Source organism: Hyaloscypha bicolor (genome assembly GCF_002865645.1).
Source record: "Hyaloscypha bicolor E unplaced genomic scaffold K444scaffold_182, whole genome shotgun sequence".
NCBI lineage: Eukaryota > Fungi > Ascomycota > Leotiomycetes > Helotiales > Hyaloscyphaceae > Hyaloscypha > Hyaloscypha bicolor.
The window spans coordinates 5,715,674-5,735,461 of record NW_020194684.1 but is presented as its reverse complement, the minus strand read 5'-3'; the positions used below and the strand labels follow the sequence as shown (position 1 = coordinate 5,735,461).

At 51.0% G+C, this 19,788-nt stretch overlaps 8 protein-coding genes across 8 annotated transcripts; 5 read left to right on the top strand and 3 right to left on the bottom strand.

The window, feature by feature from the left end:
- Nucleotides 1-71: 71 nt before the first annotated feature.
- Nucleotides 72-1,787, bottom strand: K444DRAFT_602906 (GroES-like protein; the record flags this gene model as incomplete). The annotated part of the gene is made up of 2 exons (XM_024878749.1): nt 1,118-1,787; nt 72-952 (listed from the first exon to the last, which is right to left on the bottom strand). The coding sequence occupies exons 1-2, from the start codon at nt 1,287-1,289 to the stop codon at nt 72-74; spliced, it is 1,053 nt and encodes a 350-aa protein (XP_024729037.1). The 5' UTR covers nt 1,290-1,787.
- Nucleotides 1,788-2,443: 656 nt separating this feature from the next.
- Nucleotides 2,444-4,378, top strand: K444DRAFT_254425 (uncharacterized protein). The gene is made up of 3 exons (XM_024871352.1): nt 2,444-2,983; nt 3,143-3,867; nt 4,011-4,378. Exons 1-3 carry the CDS (start codon nt 2,795-2,797, stop codon nt 4,033-4,035), a joined length of 939 nt encoding a protein of 312 aa, XP_024729036.1. The 5' UTR covers nt 2,444-2,794; the 3' UTR covers nt 4,036-4,378.
- K444DRAFT_254201 (uncharacterized protein) lies at nt 3,864-5,178 on the top strand. The gene is made up of 4 exons (XM_024871350.1): nt 3,864-3,867; nt 4,046-4,209; nt 4,924-4,985; nt 5,039-5,178. The coding sequence occupies exons 2-4, from the start codon at nt 4,159-4,161 to the stop codon at nt 5,145-5,147; spliced, it is 222 nt and encodes a 73-aa protein (XP_024729035.1). The 5' UTR covers nt 3,864-3,867; nt 4,046-4,158; the 3' UTR covers nt 5,148-5,178.
- Nucleotides 5,179-8,542: 3,364 nt separating this feature from the next.
- On the top strand, nt 8,543-10,197 carry K444DRAFT_621280 (uncharacterized protein). Its single transcript, XM_024881867.1, has one exon. It carries the CDS (start codon nt 8,566-8,568, stop codon nt 9,862-9,864), a length of 1,299 nt encoding a protein of 432 aa, XP_024729034.1. The 5' UTR covers nt 8,543-8,565; the 3' UTR covers nt 9,865-10,197.
- A 556-nt stretch (nt 10,198-10,753) lies between these two features.
- K444DRAFT_602903 (uncharacterized protein) lies at nt 10,754-12,702 on the top strand. Its single transcript, XM_024878748.1, has 2 exons — nt 10,754-11,556; nt 11,605-12,702. The coding sequence occupies exons 1-2, from the start codon at nt 11,004-11,006 to the stop codon at nt 12,570-12,572; spliced, it is 1,521 nt and encodes a 506-aa protein (XP_024729033.1). The 5' UTR covers nt 10,754-11,003; the 3' UTR covers nt 12,573-12,702.
- A 147-nt stretch (nt 12,703-12,849) lies between these two features.
- On the bottom strand, nt 12,850-15,894 carry K444DRAFT_254237 (uncharacterized protein). The gene is made up of 7 exons (XM_024871351.1): nt 15,506-15,894; nt 14,412-15,350; nt 14,317-14,347; nt 14,132-14,262; nt 13,883-14,079; nt 13,388-13,812; nt 12,850-13,314 (listed from the first exon to the last, which is right to left on the bottom strand). The coding sequence occupies exons 1-7, from the start codon at nt 15,583-15,585 to the stop codon at nt 13,021-13,023; spliced, it is 2,097 nt and encodes a 698-aa protein (XP_024729032.1). The 5' UTR covers nt 15,586-15,894; the 3' UTR covers nt 12,850-13,020.
- A 283-nt stretch (nt 15,895-16,177) lies between these two features.
- Nucleotides 16,178-16,975, top strand: K444DRAFT_621274 (uncharacterized protein). The gene is made up of 2 exons (XM_024881866.1): nt 16,178-16,195; nt 16,243-16,975. Exon 2 carries the CDS (start codon nt 16,627-16,629, stop codon nt 16,885-16,887), a length of 261 nt encoding a protein of 86 aa, XP_024729031.1. The 5' UTR covers nt 16,178-16,195; nt 16,243-16,626; the 3' UTR covers nt 16,888-16,975.
- A 1,102-nt stretch (nt 16,976-18,077) lies between these two features.
- K444DRAFT_621273 (NAD(P)-binding protein) lies at nt 18,078-19,445 on the bottom strand. The gene is made up of 4 exons (XM_024881865.1): nt 19,253-19,445; nt 18,944-19,202; nt 18,803-18,893; nt 18,078-18,670 (listed from the first exon to the last, which is right to left on the bottom strand). Exons 1-4 carry the CDS (start codon nt 19,305-19,307, stop codon nt 18,137-18,139), a joined length of 939 nt encoding a protein of 312 aa, XP_024729030.1. The 5' UTR covers nt 19,308-19,445; the 3' UTR covers nt 18,078-18,136.
- Between the last annotated feature and the right edge of the window lie 343 nt (nt 19,446-19,788).

Genomic DNA, 19,788 nt, shown 5'->3' with positions numbered 1-19,788 from the left:
TAGACTACTATAGCAATGAACCGTTACGATCTGAATCTTCGCCACTTCGTCCTACTCGCTCTGGTACATTACTACACAGTGACAGCCAACTTCTCCCCACTAACCTCACCCTTCCGCATAGCATTCATACCCTTCAACACGCCCTCAAATCCCTTCCCATACTTATCCAAGCTAATCTTATGAACTTTCAGCTTCCCTTGCTCGAACAGCTCCCTACTCATCTCCCAGAACATCTTCCCGAACTCGAAATCCTGCGGCATCGCAGGGAACTCCTTCGGCCCAAACTTAAAAAACTCGCCAACTACTGTGTATGCCAGTGTATGCTTGAGCTCAACGTTTGGATTTATTTTCCGGATATCGGATTCAGGAACTGGGAGAAGTGTAGAGTAGATGCCACCTGAAGTGGACATGGCCGGGATGGTGATTGCCGGCGAGTTGCCTTCCGAGATGCAGTCGAGGGCGTGGTGGATGGAGTCATTGGACCAGGCTTGGATGTCCTTTGAGCAGGAAGGGGAGTTGTAGTCGAATGCTGCATCTGCTCCGAGGCTCTTCACGTAGTCGAAATTCCGAGAAGAGCAGGTTGTCACTACCGTCAAACCGGAGAGCTTCGCGTATTGGATGGCCAGAGTACCTGTTGCGGTGCTGCCGCCGTAGATCAAGACGTAAGTCTTCTGCGTTGCGGGTTTGGTGGGCAAGGGGAGTTGCAGAGATTGGTAGAGGCCCTGGCCGCAGGTTGTTACTCCTACGCCGAGAGTGGCGGCTTCTTCGAAGCTCATGTTGTCTGGGATCTTGATTTGGACATCTCCTTTTGCGGTGATGTATTCTGCGAATGCTCCGTCTTCGTGGTTTAGTACGTTTCCGCCGTGGCAGAATCCACTGACGCGGTCTCCTCTCTTGAAAGGCTTGGAGACTTTGCTTCCGACTTCTTCGACGACGCCGGCGTAGTCGCAACCTAATCCTCGAATTAGCATTGATAATTCCTGAATTGCAAGAGAGACCTCGGGAGCCGGAAGAGCCGGGCTCCTTAGACAAATGCGCCTGCAGGCTCCCGTGCTGCTCCCAGGCTCTTGAGCTTTCATATATAAATGACAGTAATTCAGTATGGTAATAAGCTTACCTAGTAGAACTCCTTTACCGGTCAGAAAGTCGAGATGCTTCCAGTCTGTTGGGTTCAAAGCAACACATTTGGTTTTGACAAGAATATAGTCATCTCGAAGCTTGGGAATGGAGGTCTCTTGGACTTGAGACTCACCGGCTTTCTGGACAATGACTGCGTGATTCTTGGACATATTGAAATAGATGGAACTGGATGAGCGCGCGGAATTCCAATTGAATTCAACTGAGCAGATATAATAGGAAAAATTGCATTTGTAAGCTACATCACAAATCTATGATGAAGTTTTTTCTGTTGCATCGACCAGAGCTAGGAGACCACCCCACAGTGGGGACTTGATACTGATGTCACAAGTTGCTACTGCCTTTGACGACTGCCGTTTGCCCCTCCATCTATCACTATTACCACATCACTTTCTTGCTATTGAAGATTTATCTGGATAAAGTGGGGAAGCGTTGGAGGATGACATCCTCTCGTGCGTGCTGTTTCGCGCCTTGAGAACTCGGTATTGCACTCTAGAATTGCTCACGTGATGACCCGGAAACAGGAAAGGGGGAAAGCCGCTGACAGAAAGACGGAAGTGTGTAATAATCCGGGTTGATATACAAAAGGGGTAAAGTGATAACAGTATCAATCGGAAGAATCTCTTCTCATACGACGCCTCCGGAAGAGCGGTCTGTTGAAAAGGAGATTGGAAAAAGATCAGCCTGACCCCAAAAGCTCCTCCGTGTCCTCAGCTAAGATTTTACCCAGGACAAGTCGATGAGGACACCTGCAAGTGTGAGCAATAGGATGACAGTGTTAATAATTGGCCACTTCGGCTGTCATGCAACCTAATTGTACATCGAATCAAGACGCCCGTCGCACGGCGCGTCACCTCCCTCAAGGGGGCTGGGTGGCACACTGTTGCACGCCCGATGGGGCGTGGTAGCGAATGGCAGCAATGGCGAGATGTGTTCCTTATGCACAATCGATTTGAATCCAATTGTCTCGCGCGATTCGATGTTGTTTTCACTCCTTTTTGACGACAGAGTTGCGGTGAAGCCTGGCATCAGAGAAAAAATTATGGGACCAGGAGGTTACGAGCAAATAGGCCGCGATCTTCTGGATCAGCCCAGCGAGTCTGCAAAATGGCTGGGCAGCGGGCCGGCGCATTCCCGTCGAAAGTGGTGTCTTTGTTTTTCTGCAGAGCGCCAAATCCGAGCAGCAGGCGCTCGCACTGGCAGCACCGCTCAGATAAATAAAATATGAAGTGACACGCCCGACCGCTCTCTCAGAGCATCTGTCCACCTCCTGCAAAATTCCTACGCGTGTATCCAAAATTGTATTCGTGTATCGGATTGAGGCACGGACAGGCTCGTCGATAAGGGCAAGTCAGGGTGATACACAAGCAAATTCCTGGGCCGGTGTCTCAGTTCTCCCTGTGACAGCCAACCAACCAAGAAACGAAACGATAATACCCTCCCTTGTCTGCGAAAGCGAAAAGATCCGCCGTGTGACCACATCCATTGCACTTACTTTACTCCTGTTCAACACCATTCTCTTGGATATCATCATATCCATTATTCCAACGCACGCCAGAGGCCCTCGAAAGACCTCCTTCTTCCTATCCCGGCATTGAGCACATAGTCTCGATGAGTCTGACACCTCTCCGCGATCACAAGAGCTCCCACATCCATAATGGCAGCCGTCGAGGGTTTATTGTCCTGCGCAGATCGCCCAAGGAGCGATTATGGGTCCGTTACGACCCAGCCTTGGACGATTGGGTGGGATGAGGAGGATACGCGGATAAGGCTGAAGTTCATTGCGAGGGCATGGGTGCAATCGCGCATTTGGAGGAGGGATGAAGGTGCAGCGCGCATAGAACTGGTACGGGCCGCGATATTTCCCAAATAAATTCTTCCTTCCCGAGCAAGGCCGTGCTGCTCTGACCAGACATGGCCGTTGTCGTGCATTGTGCAGTAGTGGCTGCCGCAACACGGCGGTGTGGACCCTAACAGCTCACTCAGATCTCTAACGTATCAATAGAACCTACTTCCGCACTCGGAATCTACGTGGCCCTGCAGATGGGCTCCTGAACCTCTGAAAATACCGGAAACTCTGGGAAAATGGAGTGGGAAACAACAACAAACTGACGAGGCGGGCTTGCACGAGACAAACACCGAGGCCCTTGCAAGCAAGCACACACATGACTCTCTCGAAGCCCGAATTACCCCTCCTTCCACAGTCCAAGAACGAGACGATCACTCACTGTTCCACGATCCCACAATGGCTCCCTCGGTCGACTTCCAGTCGCAGGATGGCTTCACACAAGCTGCTGGTAAGAAGGCCAAAAAGGCGGCTAAGGTTGCTCAGAAAAACAAGTGGGGAGGCGACGAAGAGGAGGATGGCAGTAAGAAGGATGAGGGCGAGGGAAGCAATGGCGGTGACAAGGACGGTGATACCGGAGCCGGTGCCGGTGGTGACGAAGATAAGAAGGACGATGGGAGCGGTAATGGAGATGGAGAGGCGAAGCCAGACGACGAGTGGGACTCTTTCGTGACGCCCAAGTCCAAGAAGAAGGGCAAGAAGAATAAGGTCGAGGAGGCGGCTCCAGCACTTCCTCCTGTGGAGAAATTCGACGCCTTTCATGAGATCAAACTGGACGATACTGGGCCAATGTTGGACCTGAGTTTTGATACGGGAACCATTGGTACCAAGTCGAGTTCTGGGTTTGGGGCATGGGGCAGTAGCTGGACTACTGGAACCACGAGGTTAGTGTTTTCTTTGCAGTCTCCGAGTCTCGTTCGATTGCGGTGCTCCCCGGATTGAGTTGGTGGATGTAGCTCATGGTTGAGTTTGTTTACTTTCTTCGCTGTCTTTTCCGAGGAATAGATTCGGTTTCTCATGTTTCAAGTCTGACTCGACTCGAACCCCACTAACTCCCAGTAGCACATGGGACTTCTCTGCCACCACAACTACTACCGCCACCGACACGAAGAAGGAAACGGCTGAAATCGACAACAATCCTTGGAGTCTAAATCGTGGAAAGCCGAAAAAGAAGAATGCCACCTTCTCATTCGGCGCACTCGACGAAGAGGAGAAGGAGAAGGAACCGGATCCGCCAAAAGAAGAGACAAAGGATGCCTTTGATTTCGGCTTCACTTCTGTAAATAAAAAGGATAAGAAGAAGAAGAAGAACAGCATCTTTGACGACTTCGATGAGCCGAAGGAGGAGCCCACGCCCGCGCCAGTTGTCGAGGAGACCGCTGCGGACGATAACTGGAGTGCCTGGGGCACTGCTAAGACCAAGAAGAAGGGGAAGAAAGCTGCTGAGCCTGATCCGCCCAAGGTGGAGGAGACGAAAGCCGAACCCGCACCTGCTGAAGACGAGTGGGCTTTTGGTGGTCCCAAGAAAAACAAGAAGAATAAGAAGAATGCCATTACTGAGGTCGAGGACAAGCCAGCCCCAGTTCCAGATCCAGAGCCCGAGCCGGTCAAGGACGAAGACGACGGCTGGGGTTCTTTCAGTGCCAAGAACAAGAAAAAGAAGGGCAAAGCCATTGTCGAGGAGACGCCTAAAATCGAAGAAACCCCTGCCAAGGAACCAGAGCCCGAGGAGGATGACATGAATTGGGCCTCGGGTTGGGCAACCGGCAAAAAGAACAAGAAAAAGGGTAAGGTCGAGGAAATACCAGCGGCGAAGAAGGAACCCGATCCACCTGTCGACGACTTTGCGTGGGGCTCTTTTGGTTCAAAGGACAAGAAGAAAGACGCCAAAGCCGAGGAAAAGGAGAAGGAACCTGAACCCGTTGAGGATTTCGCATGGGGGTCTTTCGGAACTGATAAGAAGAAAAAGAAGGGCAAGATCGTTGTTGAGGAACCCGCGAAAGTGAGTTTGCCTATGTCCAGCTACGGGAAGAGTAATTTTAATTGCTTCAATAGGCCGAGGAGAAGGAGAAGGAACCTGAACCCGTTGAGGATTTCGCGTGGGGGTCTTTCGGAACTGAGAAGAAGAAAAAGAAGGGCAAGATCGTTGTTGAGGAACTCGTGAAAGTGAGTTCGCCTGTATCCAGCTACGGGAAGAGTAGTTTTAATTCCTTTAATAGGTCGAGGAGAAGCAGGAGGAACCAGAACCCGAGGCAGACGATACGTGGAGCTCCTTCGCTACCAAAAAAGACAAGAAGGGCAAGAAGGGCAAGTCTGTAGCCGAAGAACCCGCGAAAGTGAGTTCGCCTGTATCCAGCTGCAGGAATAGTAACATTAATTCCTCAAATAGGTCGAAGAAAAGAAGGAGGAACCAGAACCCGAGGCACAGGCAGAGGATATGTGGAGCTCCTTTATTACCAAAAAAGACAAGAAGGGCAAGAAGGGCAAAGCTGTAGTCGAAGAACCTGTGAAAGTAAGTGTACACCTACTTCTCCCCTAAAGGACGACGATTCTAATTCTCTCTATAGGTCGAGGAGAAGGAAAAGGAACCAGAGCCCGAGGCCGAGAAGGATGATGACGCTTTCGGATGGGGTTCGTTCTCGGCGAAGAGCAAGAAGAAGGGCAAAGCCGTGGTCGAGGAACCTGTCAAAGTGAAAGAGCCTGATCCTTTGCCAGAACCTGCCACAATTGAGAACGACAGCTGGGGATCCTTTCCTGCCAAAAGCAAGAAGAAGAAAGGCAAGGCTCTCGTCGAAGAAGTCAAGGCCGTTGAACCCGAACCCGTCCCAGACCCACCAGTCGATGATGATATGGGTTGGGCAGCTACTGCTTGGGGTACGGCTGGCAAAAAAGACAAGAAGAAAGCCGATAAAACCAAGGAAGCTTCCCCAGCAGCCAAGGAGGAGAAGAGCTCCATTGCTGATGTTCTCGCCGAAAATGACGATTGGGATAATTGGGGCCAAAGCAAGGACAAAAAGAAAGCTAAATCAACGTCCAAAGCTCTCGTGGAGGTGAAGCCTGAAGAACCCGAGCGCGCTCCAACACCTCCGCCTGCGGTCCCTGAGGTTGGTGATGGCGATGATGACTTCTTTGGTTGGGGGGCAACTTTGTCCAAAAAGGATAAGAAGAAAAAGGGGAAATCGACTGATACCGGTGACTCCATTAAACCCGACGCCATCGAGGAACCAAAGACTGACGACATCTGGGGTACGGCGTCTTCCAGGAAGGATAAAAAATTAAAGAAGGGCGCCAAGAACATGCCCGTCGAAGACGTCACAGAGCCAACCCCTGAGCCTGAGGTTGTCGAGGAGAAGGAGGAGGAAGACGAATGGGGATCGGTCTGGGCGACCACCTCTTCAAAGAAAGACAAGAAGAAGGGCAAGAAAGGCGTCGAAGCACCACCTCCCGCCCCAACGCCTCCAGCCATGGATCTGACCGAACCCGAAGAAAATCTCTGGGATTTTGGAACCGAAGCCAAGAAGACTATTTCCAAAGACTCGAAAGACTCCAAAACTTCCAAGGAGAAGGAGAAGGAGGTTCCGCCAGCCAAGAAACTCACCAAGAAGGAACAAGAAAAGGCCGACAAGGAAGCCGCAAAGGCCAAGAAGAAGGCGGAGAAGGAAGAAGCCGAAGCCAAAATGCAAGCTGAGAAGGAGGAGGCGGAACGTCTGGAAGCCGAAGAGCAAGCCAAAGCCGAAGCCGAAGCAAAAGAGAAGGAAGAAGCTGAGGCAAAGGCAAAGGCTGAAGAGGAAGCCAAGAAAAATATCTGGGCTCCAAAACTCTCCAAGAAAGAGCAGATGAGGGCTGACAAGGCAGCCAAGAAGAAGGCCGATGAAGAGGAGGCTGCTCGTAAGAAGGCTGAAGAGGAGGCTGAAGAGCAGGCCAGAATCGAGGCTGAAGAGAAGGCTGCTCAAGAAGCCGAGGAAAAGGCTGCTAAGGAGGCCAAGGAGAAGGAGAAGGAAGATTCCAAGAAAGCGAAGAAAGACTCGAAGTCCAGCAAGGGCAAAAAGTCGTCGACCAAGGAGAAAGAGGTAAGCATGTTTCCGAGTTATTTTCTCTTGAATGCCCCGAGAGTTGCGGCACCTCAAAATGTCGTCCAAATATCGCCCACCACTCAATTCGGACACGGCTTTGGGGTCCGCAGATCTGTGGCATATTTACATACCCCTGCATATCTGTGCATAACCGAATCCCTGACCAGTAATACTGACTCTGGCGTCGTCTAGGTCACCAAAGACCCAGAACCGGAATCGGAACCGGAAGCAGAACCAGAACTAGAACCTCTCATCGACCTCAGCCCAGTCAAGGAGAAAGTCGACCCCTTCGCAATTTGGGGAGTCACCAAGAAATCGAGCAAGGGTTCTGAGGGCGCTAAAAAGGAGGCGTCAAGAGGCGAGATTGCTGCTGACAAAGCAAAGCTTCCAGAAGGTGCTAACTCCAAGGCCACGACAACCTCTTTGCAGTCTGCATCTGTATCGACCTCGATGAAGGCATCAGTAGTGACGAAGAAACCAGTCGGCGGTAAGATTGCTGACAGGCTGAAGGCGTTTGAGTCAGCCAAAGAGAAGGAGGTCGAAAAAGTCGCGCCACCTCCACCTCCATCTCCTCCCCCACCGCCACCTCCCGCGCCACTCAAGGAGGATAAGAAGAAATCCAGCCTCTCCAAGTCGCAAACCATAACAAACCTCAAATCCAGCTCCAAAAAGGACAAAGACACCGCCGAAGAGAACAACGCGTGGACAAAGAACGTTTCCTCGTCAAAAGAAGTCCCTGGTAGCTTTCCTGCGGAGGACGATGAGACTGTTGACTCGATAGTTATGCCTGACAAGAAATCGAGCAAGAGCAAATCATTCAGCAAAGAGAAAGAACCCGAAAAGAAAAAGGAAAAGGTCGTACCCGCTGGACCTCCGACCCCACCGCCAGAACCTAAAGAATCTAAAGAATCCAAATCTTCGTCGAAGAAAGAGCGCCCTCGGGTCGTTCGCGATGGATCTTCTTCTTGGGGCGCATGGGGCGCCGCTGCCGCTCCCGCTCCGAAGAAGGATGAAAAAAAGTCTTCCAAGGATCGCCGTTCCGAGGAGTCGCCACATCCCGTGAAGGAGGAGAGGAAATCGAAGGACTCTGACTTGAAACGCTCAAAATCATCATCGAAGAAGCCTTCTGAGAAGGAAGAAAAGGACTCTTCGAAGGGATCATCGTCTGAGAAGGTTGATAGACCACCCTTGTCTCGAGGTCTTACAAGCATGTTCGGCGCCTCGAAGCCGTTGTCGAGGTCGAGATCTGTGACCGAACGTCGACCGAGCACATCAGGCAGATCGAGTTCGCGTCGCCAATCTGTCGTCGAAGACCATGGAATCCCGTCGCCACCACCTGAGATGTCTGAAAAGGCTGCGAGGATGCTTGGCGTCACTCCGAACAAGCTGTCCAGAAGCAAGTCCGAAAGGAAGAGCAAATCACGTGGTATGTTGAGGTCGCATTCTCCAAAACTTCGCGAAGAGAAGACTAACTTCCATGAAGGTGTGGACGATGATGAAGATCTTGTCATGGTTGATAAAAATGACGACGCTCCCAGCCCGGAGAAGTCAAGTCGCGATCGCAAAGGAAAATCGAAGGTAACTGACGCCCCGCCGCCGGCTGTCCCAATGCCGCCTTCAAGTGTCGATCCGCCAACTCGACGACGGACCTTGACGAGAGAGCCAAGTGCTAACGCAAAGAACGAGAAACAGACAAGACAAGACGAGGATATTGTCATGGTTGATGCCGGAGGCCCATCAGAGGCGCTACCACCACCTGTATTGAGGAGGGCCGACTCGAGTGCCAAGAAGGCTGCTGCTGCTGGAATTGGTGGATTATTTGGTGGACTGCTGTCAAAATCTCGTCCCGAATCTAAACGTCGATCCACTGCTATGACTGATGAAGGCAGACGAGACCTTCGCCGCGAAGACCGGAAGATCAAACGCCCAGCCAAGGACGATGAGGATATTGACGAAGAAGAGGTCAGACGGGCCAGACGGGCTCGGAGGGCAGAACGTGGCGCTGCCGAGAAAGCTGCCGAGGAGGCGCGAAGAGCAAAGGATGAGGAGAGACGTGAACGACGGCGGAGACTGGAGGCTGAGGCCGAGGCTCGCCGTCAAGAGGAGAAAGATGCCAAGCGTGCTGCCAGACGTGCCGCGCGTGAGAAGGAAGATGCTGATCGTGAAGCTGCTGAGGCCAAAGAAGCCGAACGCGCCGAGAGGCGTCGCGCCAGGAAGGCCGCGGAGCGTGAAGCTGATGTTGAACCTCGATCATCGGATCGTCGACGATCTCACATGGACGCTGACGGTGATGAAGAGCGCCGCAGGAGACGTGAGGAGCGACGTGCAGCACGTGAGGGAGGCGATACCCCGAGAACGAGCCGTCGCAAGTCTGCCCCGATTGTCGACAACTACATTCCTGCTGAAGGTCCAGTCTACAGGGATAGGAAGGAGAATTCGAAGGGCAAGGAGAAGAAGACTGGTTGGCCACACTCCGGGACCGATTCGTGGGTTCAAGACCATTCAGATGCCCCGCCACCACCCGAGGATATACCTCCTGTCGACGACAGGACTCCTGAGGACAGAGAGAGGACCAGTGGAAGAAAGTCGCGCCGACATTCGAAATATGACGATGTGACCGAGGACGACCAAGAGGAGCGTCGACGAAGACGCGAATCAAGACGCGCTGAGGTCAAAAGCTCCGAAGGAAGCCAGGAAAATGGGCGAAGATCCAGCAACCGCAGAGATTCGAGCTTTGTCGACAACAGCAGAGCACCAAGCGCTGCAGGAGGACTTTTCAGTCGGTTCAAGAAGATGACGAGCGGTTAAGAGTTAAGGACGATTAATTTGTTGCATTTCGGCGATGGCGTTGTGTGTCGTTGGGTGCTCGCTAACGTTGTGTTGTCGTCTGGAGTTCTGGGATCAATCTTGGGGTCAGTGGAGCATCAGGGGGCTTGGATCTTGGATACCCTTGGACCAGGCAGGTGAACTGGTTTGTAGGAATACGTCTGAGCCAGCCGGCGGTTTATATTTTGCCATATACCCTTTGCGTTATACCAGGTGTACTTTTATTATTATGGCCCGAGACCGCACTGAAAAACGAGATATAGTTTGATAGGCATGTTCCCGTCCAACAATGTCCCAATTCCATTCCCTCCCATCCCCATCCACATTCACTTCTATTTTCATTGTGTTCTACAAGACAACAAGCTGAATCTCATCCACCTCTTTAACGAATTTCGATCAGACTTCGATCGGATTTAAGAGCGCATCACGTGGGTAGTTACACTTGAGGCGGGGTCGAGATGGGCGTATTTATAACCCAAAAAGGAAGTTCGATCCAGCCGTCTTTGCAGATGGGGATAGCCCGGAAGGTGCAACGCACGCAATGTACTGATAGGGTCTTGTTACCCAGACATTACCGCCAAGGCTTGCATTGCACTCTGCACCTCTGCCGTTCAAGGACCCGTGCATGGCTGGACATCCACTGCTGGGTGGTCCTTGATGGTGCTATTCCATACCCCTCGCGGGAGGGTGTCTTTGTCTGGGCAAATCTTGCGAAAAGAAACGTCCCGCTGGAGGAACCCCCAAGTCTCTTAGCAATTATCTGCCGTAGCCCGGCCGCGCTGTATCTCGACGAGGCTATCTGTTCTTAAGCAAACAATCGTGCCATATGACAGTCCCTTTAACCTCTTTGAGTTCAACCCCACACCTTCTTCTCCGTCCTTTTCTGCAGACTGGCGGGCGGGTGTCTCTGATCGAACTGATAACCCAATGTTCCTGCCTCGATAAGAGTAAGAGGCACTTTATATACCGCATTCACCCCTCACCCAATTCGCCTTGGAAGATTTTACTCACTTCTCGTCCTCTCTTACGTTCGAGCTCACATAGCCTCGATCTTGAGAACTCGCCCTCACTGGTCATCCTCTCTAGTTCGGCACTCAATTGGAGTTTCCCGACGTGCCCCGATGAAGTTCTCACTGCTGCCAAATCAATGGGTTCTCGGCCTGGGAGCCATATGCCTGGTGTCATCTCTGGCTGTTCTCGCCTTCAGCAAACAGTATCGGGATGCAGTCCTACACAAACTTCATTTCCACAAGCACAGGCGCTTTTCAGGAGCCTCCACGCCGCCTCGCTCGCTCTCGATCAGCAAAGAATCGCCAGCCTCGTGCAATCCGGACTTCGTCACGGCCTTCCCACCATCTCGACGATGTATTCTTCCCGAGCTAGCTGACAAGGCTGTGGATGCCAATTCCAAGATTTCCACTGCCGTTGAACCATCCGTCGAATTTCTGGTGAAGAACATACTGCCAACTACTCGATCATACTGTCTCGACAACGATGTTCCCAAATACACTCCAACCGGCTTCTCGACAGCGGAGATCAAGGCGATGGGTGACTTTCCAGCATACGATGTTCTGAGCGGTGTCCCACTTCCTGAACCGTATGAAAACTTTGATTCTACAAAAGCCTTGCCACGACCCTATCGGCCCTTCAGATGGGCGTATCACCAGACTATGTGTAAGTAAGCGGCCATTCCAGGGTTACCACTGACTGATGTGTATGTAGCCTTGACCAAAATGGAACCAAATTGGTGGCTGGAGGTTGAGAACAACTACGTAGAACGAGTCAAGCAACGTCAAGAACTCTTTAGAGAACATGGAGCCAAAGTCCTCGACTACTTACCCGGCTCCGAACTTGTCTGCAAAGAGCTCATGGAAATGTGTCTTCAATTCTACTGCGCCAGATACCCGACCTGCTTCTCGTTATCACCAGACAAGAAGATCTTCCAGAACAAACTTCTTGGGACGAAAACGGAGATCAAGCGCTTCCACCCACTTCACATCCTTCTTAACAATGTCCCCGAAGACTTCGCGATCGTCTTGCGCAACGAGGAGGATGGCATGTACTACTTCCGCGCCGGCGTCATCTGCAGTTCGCTCGGCTGGAACGTGTCCACGAAGATCGGGATGCAGCTCAAAGAAATCCACCAACCGATCCCAGACTACAAGGAGAGGATGTCCTTCAGCATGGATCGCTACTTCAGCAAGATGCCCACCAACGCGCCCATCCAGCGCGGAAGCTGGGGCTTGGAGGTCGATACTCCCTTATTTATGCCACCTGGTCACCCCCACGAGAAGCTTCGAGAGATCCAGAAGCAGGATTTGACGATCGACGAGTGCTATTTGAGGGTTGACTGGCAAACGTTGCGGAGACTCCCGCTGAGTGGCGGTATTGTCTTCAATTTCAAGGCGTTGTTTACACCGGTCAAGGAGTTTCGCGATGAGCCGTATATTCCTGCACTCCTTCTCAAGATCTTGAAGGAGGGGAAGAAGAACCTGATGGAGTATAAGAACACGTGGCACGTGGAGCATGTTTGTGTGCCTGAGCTAGAGGAGTACGCTAGAGAGCAAGTTGCAAACGGGGTGGTGAAGCCTGAGAATAAAGAGGAAGAGGAGTGGCAGGTGACTACCTTGTGCGAAAGTCCGTATTTCCCTGGATGGGAGGAGAAGTGGCATCGCCAGCAGGGCTTTTAGGCTTCTCGATACGAAACCTCTACGCTTCCGGTGATTTTCTGCACATACAGATAAAATACCTCGAAGAGCTCCACCTTCACGATAATGAAAACAATAATGTTGCGTGCACTGAATCTGCGTACCCTTTAGCCCGGTCAAGCCAATCTTGAGAATGTGTTGATTTATGCTCTGCGTAACTCCCGTAGCTTGGACCGAAGTGAAGCTCATCACTCACTCACCCGGGCCCTGATCGCCGTTTTGTTTTGTTCCATGTAGAATATAATGTAATTGCAATCTGAATATTCATCATTCTGGGATAGAGATTCTCGCTCCGCCTCTCACGCCCTCCTTGATGCCCCTCATCGCATCACGATAGGTAGATAGAGCTGCCAAACCTCGCTTGGCACGTGACGCTCCTTTTCATCAATAATCTTCATCGTTTCTCGATTCGAGAGTCTAAACCAGCCTCTCACGGTTCAAGATTGTAAATAGGCTGGAGAATCCGATAACACCATTTTGCGATAGCATCGGTGTTCTTCAAGTCTCCGATCCAATCCAGCATCAAATCTACGCTTTCGCTCACCTCGGCCTCGAAGCGAGCGCCGCAGAGCTGGGTGCGGATATCCCGTAACATGGGGTTGATCTGCGTCATGTGCATTATGAGTAGTATTCCGAGGAAGTTCTGGCTCCAGCCAAAGAGCCATGGGATCAAGCGTTTACGGCGCGACGTTGGTGAAAGGAGGATTGGCCAGTTGAGGCAAGCCTGTGTTAGCTGTTAGTTTCGTTTACTCCTTGAAGCGACGAAGATTTCGCCTTTTGTGCTGGTGCAAACTTACTCGTAAGCACTCTGCGACCCCTTGAGCGTCTTCTTGGGTCATCTGCTCTGGGAAGTGCAATGCCTTGTAGACGAAAGGGCGATGCACCATATACTTTGCATAATAGTACCTCGTTCGCAACAACGCAACTTGAATGTCATATACGTAGGGGTAGTGGACAGGATCACTGTTCAAATCAGTTGTAAACAGAGGCGGTGCTGGGCGTGATCGCTGTGGGGATAGTGTTGGATCGAGTGGTTGATTGTAACCACCCGACGCTTGTGGGGAGGGAAAGCTCGCTGGATCATCCTCATCCCATTGCAAATCTCTGGGCAGCATGCTTCGCCATTGACTCAGTTGTGATGCGAGCTGGTTTAATGAGGTTGCCGAAGGACCGCCAAAGTCGCCATTATTTGAAGTCCCAGGTGTATCTCTACTCGCCATTGCTGTGAGACCCGTTAACGTATGACTCGAAGAAAGAGAACTCTGTGAAAAAAATTGCGCCACGTTACTTACATTCATAAATATTATTATGCATATTGGCACAAAGTCGTCGGAGAGCAATCTGCGACGCATAATGGGCTTCAAAGTGGGAAGACTGGTTTCCTCGATGATCTGCTTCACAAAATGGTGTATTGAACGAGGGAATGCCAACACGATCTTGTAGAGCCGAAATTCCCGTCAGTGGCACGTCTAACTCTAGATACAGAGTCCTGAATCCATGATTAAGATGGCTATACTAGCAAGGTTGGGTTGGGAACAAACCATTCCATAAGGAAGCAATGCCAGTAGACACGTTTAATGAGGTCGCCTCTCGGTGAGTTCCAGTCGATAGACGAACTCGTGGCTAGAACCTGAGCAGCCGAGGAGGCAGATACCGACATTCTCCAAAACTCCTAGCACCAATGTGTGAGTTCTGCGGGTTCTTTATTCTGGAGCAGCACACGTACCCCATGTTTTGAAGTCGCTTGATAATAAAGTCTGCAATAAGGGTCAGTTTCAACACATCGTTTTCTATCTTAAGTGGTCCAAGGAGTCTACGCACGCTGCCAGCGAAAAAATCTGAACATTCTCGAGTTCGCATTCTGTCAAACAGAAACCAATACGTTTCCTCGCTTCGTTAAATAAGGCGATTCCAGGAGGTCTCGTGATCGAGCCGCCCCTGACTCCACTAGGGCGACCCCCTTTGTAGACCTCAATAGGTTTGCCACGGGATCCGTCTATTGCCACTTCTCCGAGCGCAAATACCAGGAGCGCTATCACAGACTCAACATCTCCATCAAAGCCTTCTGAATGTACTTTTGATAGAGTATCCGAAATGAAGTTCTGTCGATCCATAAATGGATATATGAAGTTGAAGGTGTCGAAGTATGCGGTCGCCAAATTATTCATAACATCTTTCGTCAATGGAGGAAACGTGGTTCTAATACCTCCTGCTGTCCGGGTAGCCTGTGTTTGCATGCCCACAAACGGTCTCTCTGTCAAGCCTTCGTCCAGAGGGAGATTTGGTGTCTCCCGTTGTATTTGAACTAAGAACGCGGTTCCATCTTGTTCAAGAGTTTTCAGATCCCCTACATTTGAGGGCAGAGCTTGGAGCAATGCTTGTTGTATAATAGGCCATGTTAATATCTTGTGTGATGCAGAAAAATGTCGGTACGATTGATTGCTTTTAATGCCGCTCGGGCTCGGACGTAGAGAAGAAGAGTATGAACTTGGATCGACGTCGGGATTGAAAGACGGTTGACTGGTAGGAGAAGGCTGAGGCGGACCGAAGCCGGAAACTGAAATACCTCGGGAGGTGGGAATTCGATCAACTTTGGTCTCAAGACTCCTCAAGCGGTCCAGAATCTCTACCAAGGTCTTGTCTTTCTTGGTCGGTTGAACTTCTCTCCAGTTACATTCCAGCTTCATCCGTTGGCACAAGCCACACTTCGGTCGTTGCTCGTCACATTTTTGCTTTCTTGAACGGCACGTTTCACAGGCTCTGAGAAAGTGAAATTGTCAGTGTTTCTAATCGTCGCAGAAACTTTGGTGCAACAAGAAGACCTGCTTTTCGGGAACAGGAAAGTAAAAGGAGGGAGGGGGTTCGAGATATATCTCAGAAAGACAACGATAAATTTGAAGGAGAAATCCACTTGCTGGGCAGCGATAGCACCCCTACTTGAACGGGGGTTTGGAGGTGGACCAGAGCTAGCGCTCGAGGCTGAATCCAAGTTCATTACGGTTTAGAGTTCAGGAGGGTGGATGCTGGGGCGGCGGCGATATACAGCGAATCCACACAAATCGATAGGTGGCACCGAGGGGACTGATCGGTCGATGCAGGACAGGTGCGGATTTGGTTGGTAACAAAGAGATCGAGATCCTGTCCTGCGTTGGCTGGCGCAGCGTCGCAGCGTCGACTGCTCGGCGGAGAATCAAGAAGGAGTACTCCTGAGGCGTGATGCACTCTAGGCGAAGAAGTCGACCCTAACCCTCCACGAAGTCGAAAACAAACATCTCTGGTCAGGCGATCAGGTTTCGGTGGTTACTGCAGGGAGAGGCAAAGGGAAGGGCAGCAGCTGTGGGCGGGTTCCTTCCACGGGCGAGGAGAGGAGCGTACAGTCGGACAGTCGTCGAGGCTGGAGCTGGCATGGCAGACCGCAGCAGTGGCGATCGCGAGGTCGTCGTCGTTGATGGGTGCGGCGACAGGCTTTGGGATATGTACCCTTAAACACACAAAAGGATTTGGCATCGCTTTTTCCAGAGTCAAATGAGTGCTCTCATCGGAGTAGAGCCCGCCTCCGTAGATGGCCACTCTGACTTCTCAAATTCTCGATGGGAAGCCCTGTCCTTCGATAATCAGCGCTTTCTTGCCATCGCACCGCGCCAACTCTCACCAGCTTGCGGGGCCTGGACCCTCATAAACAGCAGCTTCTTATACAAGTCTGAACCCTCGCAGCAGTGATTGATGACCCCTGTGACGACATCCACCCGCGCCGGGCCTCGCAGTGACGGCTTCTGGCCTGCTACTTGTAGTCTTGCGCAGAAGACCCACCGCCCAGGAGCGCGGCGTGTTCGATTGCCACGCGACTGGAACTGCCCCGGCCGAAGAAGTGTGGTGCGCTGTTGGAATGGGTAACCTTAACTCGATTTCCCAGATCTGAAGGCCCGGCGCATAAGGGGCGGGAGGGTGACCTGGGAAACGCACTCACTGTCATTTCCGTCGCCGCGATTGTTCGACCGTCTAGACACTCCGAGCAAGTAGACAGACCTTCACTTCGATGACAGCTTCCGGCGCAGGAGGGACGTTGCAAGGGCTTCTGTCGGCATCGACATTCGCCGTGGGGTTGGAGCAAGAAGGACGCCGTGGGCCCTTTCCATCTGGAAGAAATTCCCATCATGCACGCAAAAAATTTACATGGCCTATTCTCAATTACAAGTCGCTGGATCTTTCATCCGGATGCTGCCTCCATTTCTTGGACCACATTTTCGACTCCTCGATTGACGAGACGGTATTGAAATCCGTGCGAATCAGGAACTGATGTAGCCACAATAGTCAGCTCAGATGAGCAACCGAGACCGAGGCAGCTGAAAGAAATATAAATACCCAAGGAATGAGATACAATAGAGCATTTGACGTTTGTCCAATCTCAAAGTTGAGATTGGAAGTCTTAAAAGCGCTGCTTCACTCAGAAGCTGCTCCATCTTGCACAGTGTAAGTTTCAGCGCAAGGACAAGACTGATGGGCAATGTCTCGTAGACGGAGATGATTGGCTTCTTGTCATAAATCATGCTTGAATCTCTACAACGAGGAAGCAACTTTGCAACTCGGAATTGAGTTTGAATGCGAGGCATCAATTTCGTGATCTTGCTGGGAAGGGGTTGTGGTTTGTTATATGTAAGTTCGAGGTTCCAGGAACGAGGTTCGGATGACCGCATTCATTTTGGACATGCCACGTTTATAAAAAGGAATTAAAAAACTGTTCTGCTCATTTGCCGTATATCCAGTAAACTCTCGCAGCGTTTTGTTTTTGGTTTTGTATGGCCAGCCAATGCATGCTCTGCTTCTGATGCTCCTATTAGACAAATCAAGGTGTTGCTACATAATTGAGCGCGAGACCAAGCCTCGTCTATTTGCGTCCTTTCAACGTGAGTTTCCAGGTTTCCAGAATGTATGAAATTTCAGAGCTGTAAATCTTCTCAATCTGGACGGATTGTTGCTATCTCTGTCGATTACCGCAAAGCTGTGTTGAATTACCCTTTTGGAGAATAGATGGGTCTAGACCGTAGCCATTCAAAATCAGGCCACCTTTCTGAACCCTGCAAATATCTTCAAAGGCTCTCGGAGTAACTATTTGACTCATAAACCGTCAACTCTTTAGGGAATCTTGTGCTCGAAGAGGTAATGGCCCCTGCTACTACCCTATATCGAACACAAGGTTAAGAACATGATTGGAATAAGAAAGTTGGCTTATTCTTATTCTCCTCCCTGGACTAGCACCTCTCCTCATTCAACTGGATTTGTATCACTTGAAAGAATGAACAAGAGCGGCCGTCTTGAATGCTCCGAAATAAATGTAAGATATCTGATCATCTCCGAATTCGCGAGCGCACTGTACTAGTGAAGGAAGCTCAAAAAGCAGTGGAGGTTACCAGGTCCAAGTTAGGTGCGAAGACCTTTTCGTAGCGGTGAGGGTCACAATGGCCATTGGTGGGTCAGGCACTAATGATAGCAGATGTGTATATCATACCATTCAAAAGGGATCTACATTTCATAAAAGCTCGCACCAACTATAACTTCGACTTCTTCCCCGGCTTTTGCCTGAGCATACTGTCGTCGAGCAGGTAATCTGGATACTGGCTCTTGGTGGCACCTGGCGCACCTGGAGTTCGCCAATCTCCTCCATCTATGACCAGCACCTCACCGTTCACAAAATTTCCAGCATCAGAGAACAGATATACTGTTCCATCAGCAATTTCCTTCACAGTTCCATACCTTTGCAATGGCACTTTCTTGAAAGCAGCACCACTGCTCTCAGCTTCTCTGCTTCCCAATCTCGCCATTCCTTCAGTTCCCATGATTGGGCCGGGCGTTATCACATTCGACGTTATTCCACGAGGTCCGTATTCAATGGCTGTGGTGGCGGACAAAGCATCGACACCAGCTTTTGCTACGGCTACATGGGCCTGCAGTGGCATGCCGGTGAAATGAAAGCTGGCAGAAATGAAGATTATACGTCCACCAGTCGAGGGGTTCGTGCCTGTGTTGGGGTTCTTGGATGCGGAGATGATGAGTTGTGGAAGAGTCGCTTTGAGGGTATTGAACTGAAGGACGAAGAGTCAGCATTTCTCTGTGCGGTAAATTACTGGCAGAGTTCAAGGAAAGGAAGCACTTCGGAAGTGTCTGAAGAAGGGGAGACACCCGGGACAAATCATATTAAGAGCGTCTTCACTCACGGAACCAATTGTATCGATATCAAGGACCGTCTTGAAGGCGTTGGCAGAGAGGCCAGAGATGGGAGAGATGAAGTTACCCGCGGCGCCGGCACTGAGAACTGTCAGCAGAAGTCCATACAATCGCAACTAGTAAATTCTCACATAACGTAGTCAATCCCTCCCAGTTCCTTCACGCATCTCTCGACAGCACTCTCCAAACTCTCTATCTTCCGGACATCTACGGCTCCAATCCCTATCACCTTGGCTCCTTGCCGTGCTGTAGCTATGCTTTTGGCCATCGTTTCCGTTTTCTCAACATTTCGTCCAATGATGCAAGCATTGGCTCCGAGGTGAACCAACGCTCTTACTTGGGCACTGCAGATGGTTCCTGCTCCTCCAGTGCAGAAGACGACCTTATTGTCTACGAGGCAGACGTAAGCTCGCTATTCCGGTAAAAGAGAGGGTTCAAACCAAAGATGCCATCCCGCCAGACTGAAGATAGATACTCGGATCTCGGAACGGCCATTTTGTCTGCTGATAGTGAATTGAGGCTTGTAAACACGATGATGTTAATATGTAGCAAGAAGAGTTGAGCAGAAGTCTTGTCAGACGGGTAAGATAAGTGCAAAGCTCACGGCCGTAACATCTTACGGGCCTTCAATCAAGCTCGCAAATCGTGTACTTGTGAATCCGGGGCAATTAATTTAGACCTCGGCCTGGCTGGCAATTGAGAAGCGGCCAGGCACAGAGGCAAGAGCGGCAACGGGCAGGGATTCCATTCTCGGATTAACGCAGAGCCGACAGCTCCAGGGCTTCGACGAATCCATCGAAATCGATATCAAATCTCAACCTCACGTTGTTGGCACGAAGCAAATCCAGTTCTCTCGACAACGCCAGAGCATCTAGTCAGGAGCGCAACCCTGATCCGACACCATGGCCTCGAGAACGGTATCGACGCTCAAGTTCGTGGGCTCGATTTCGCTGGGCCTCCTCACGGTATGATAACC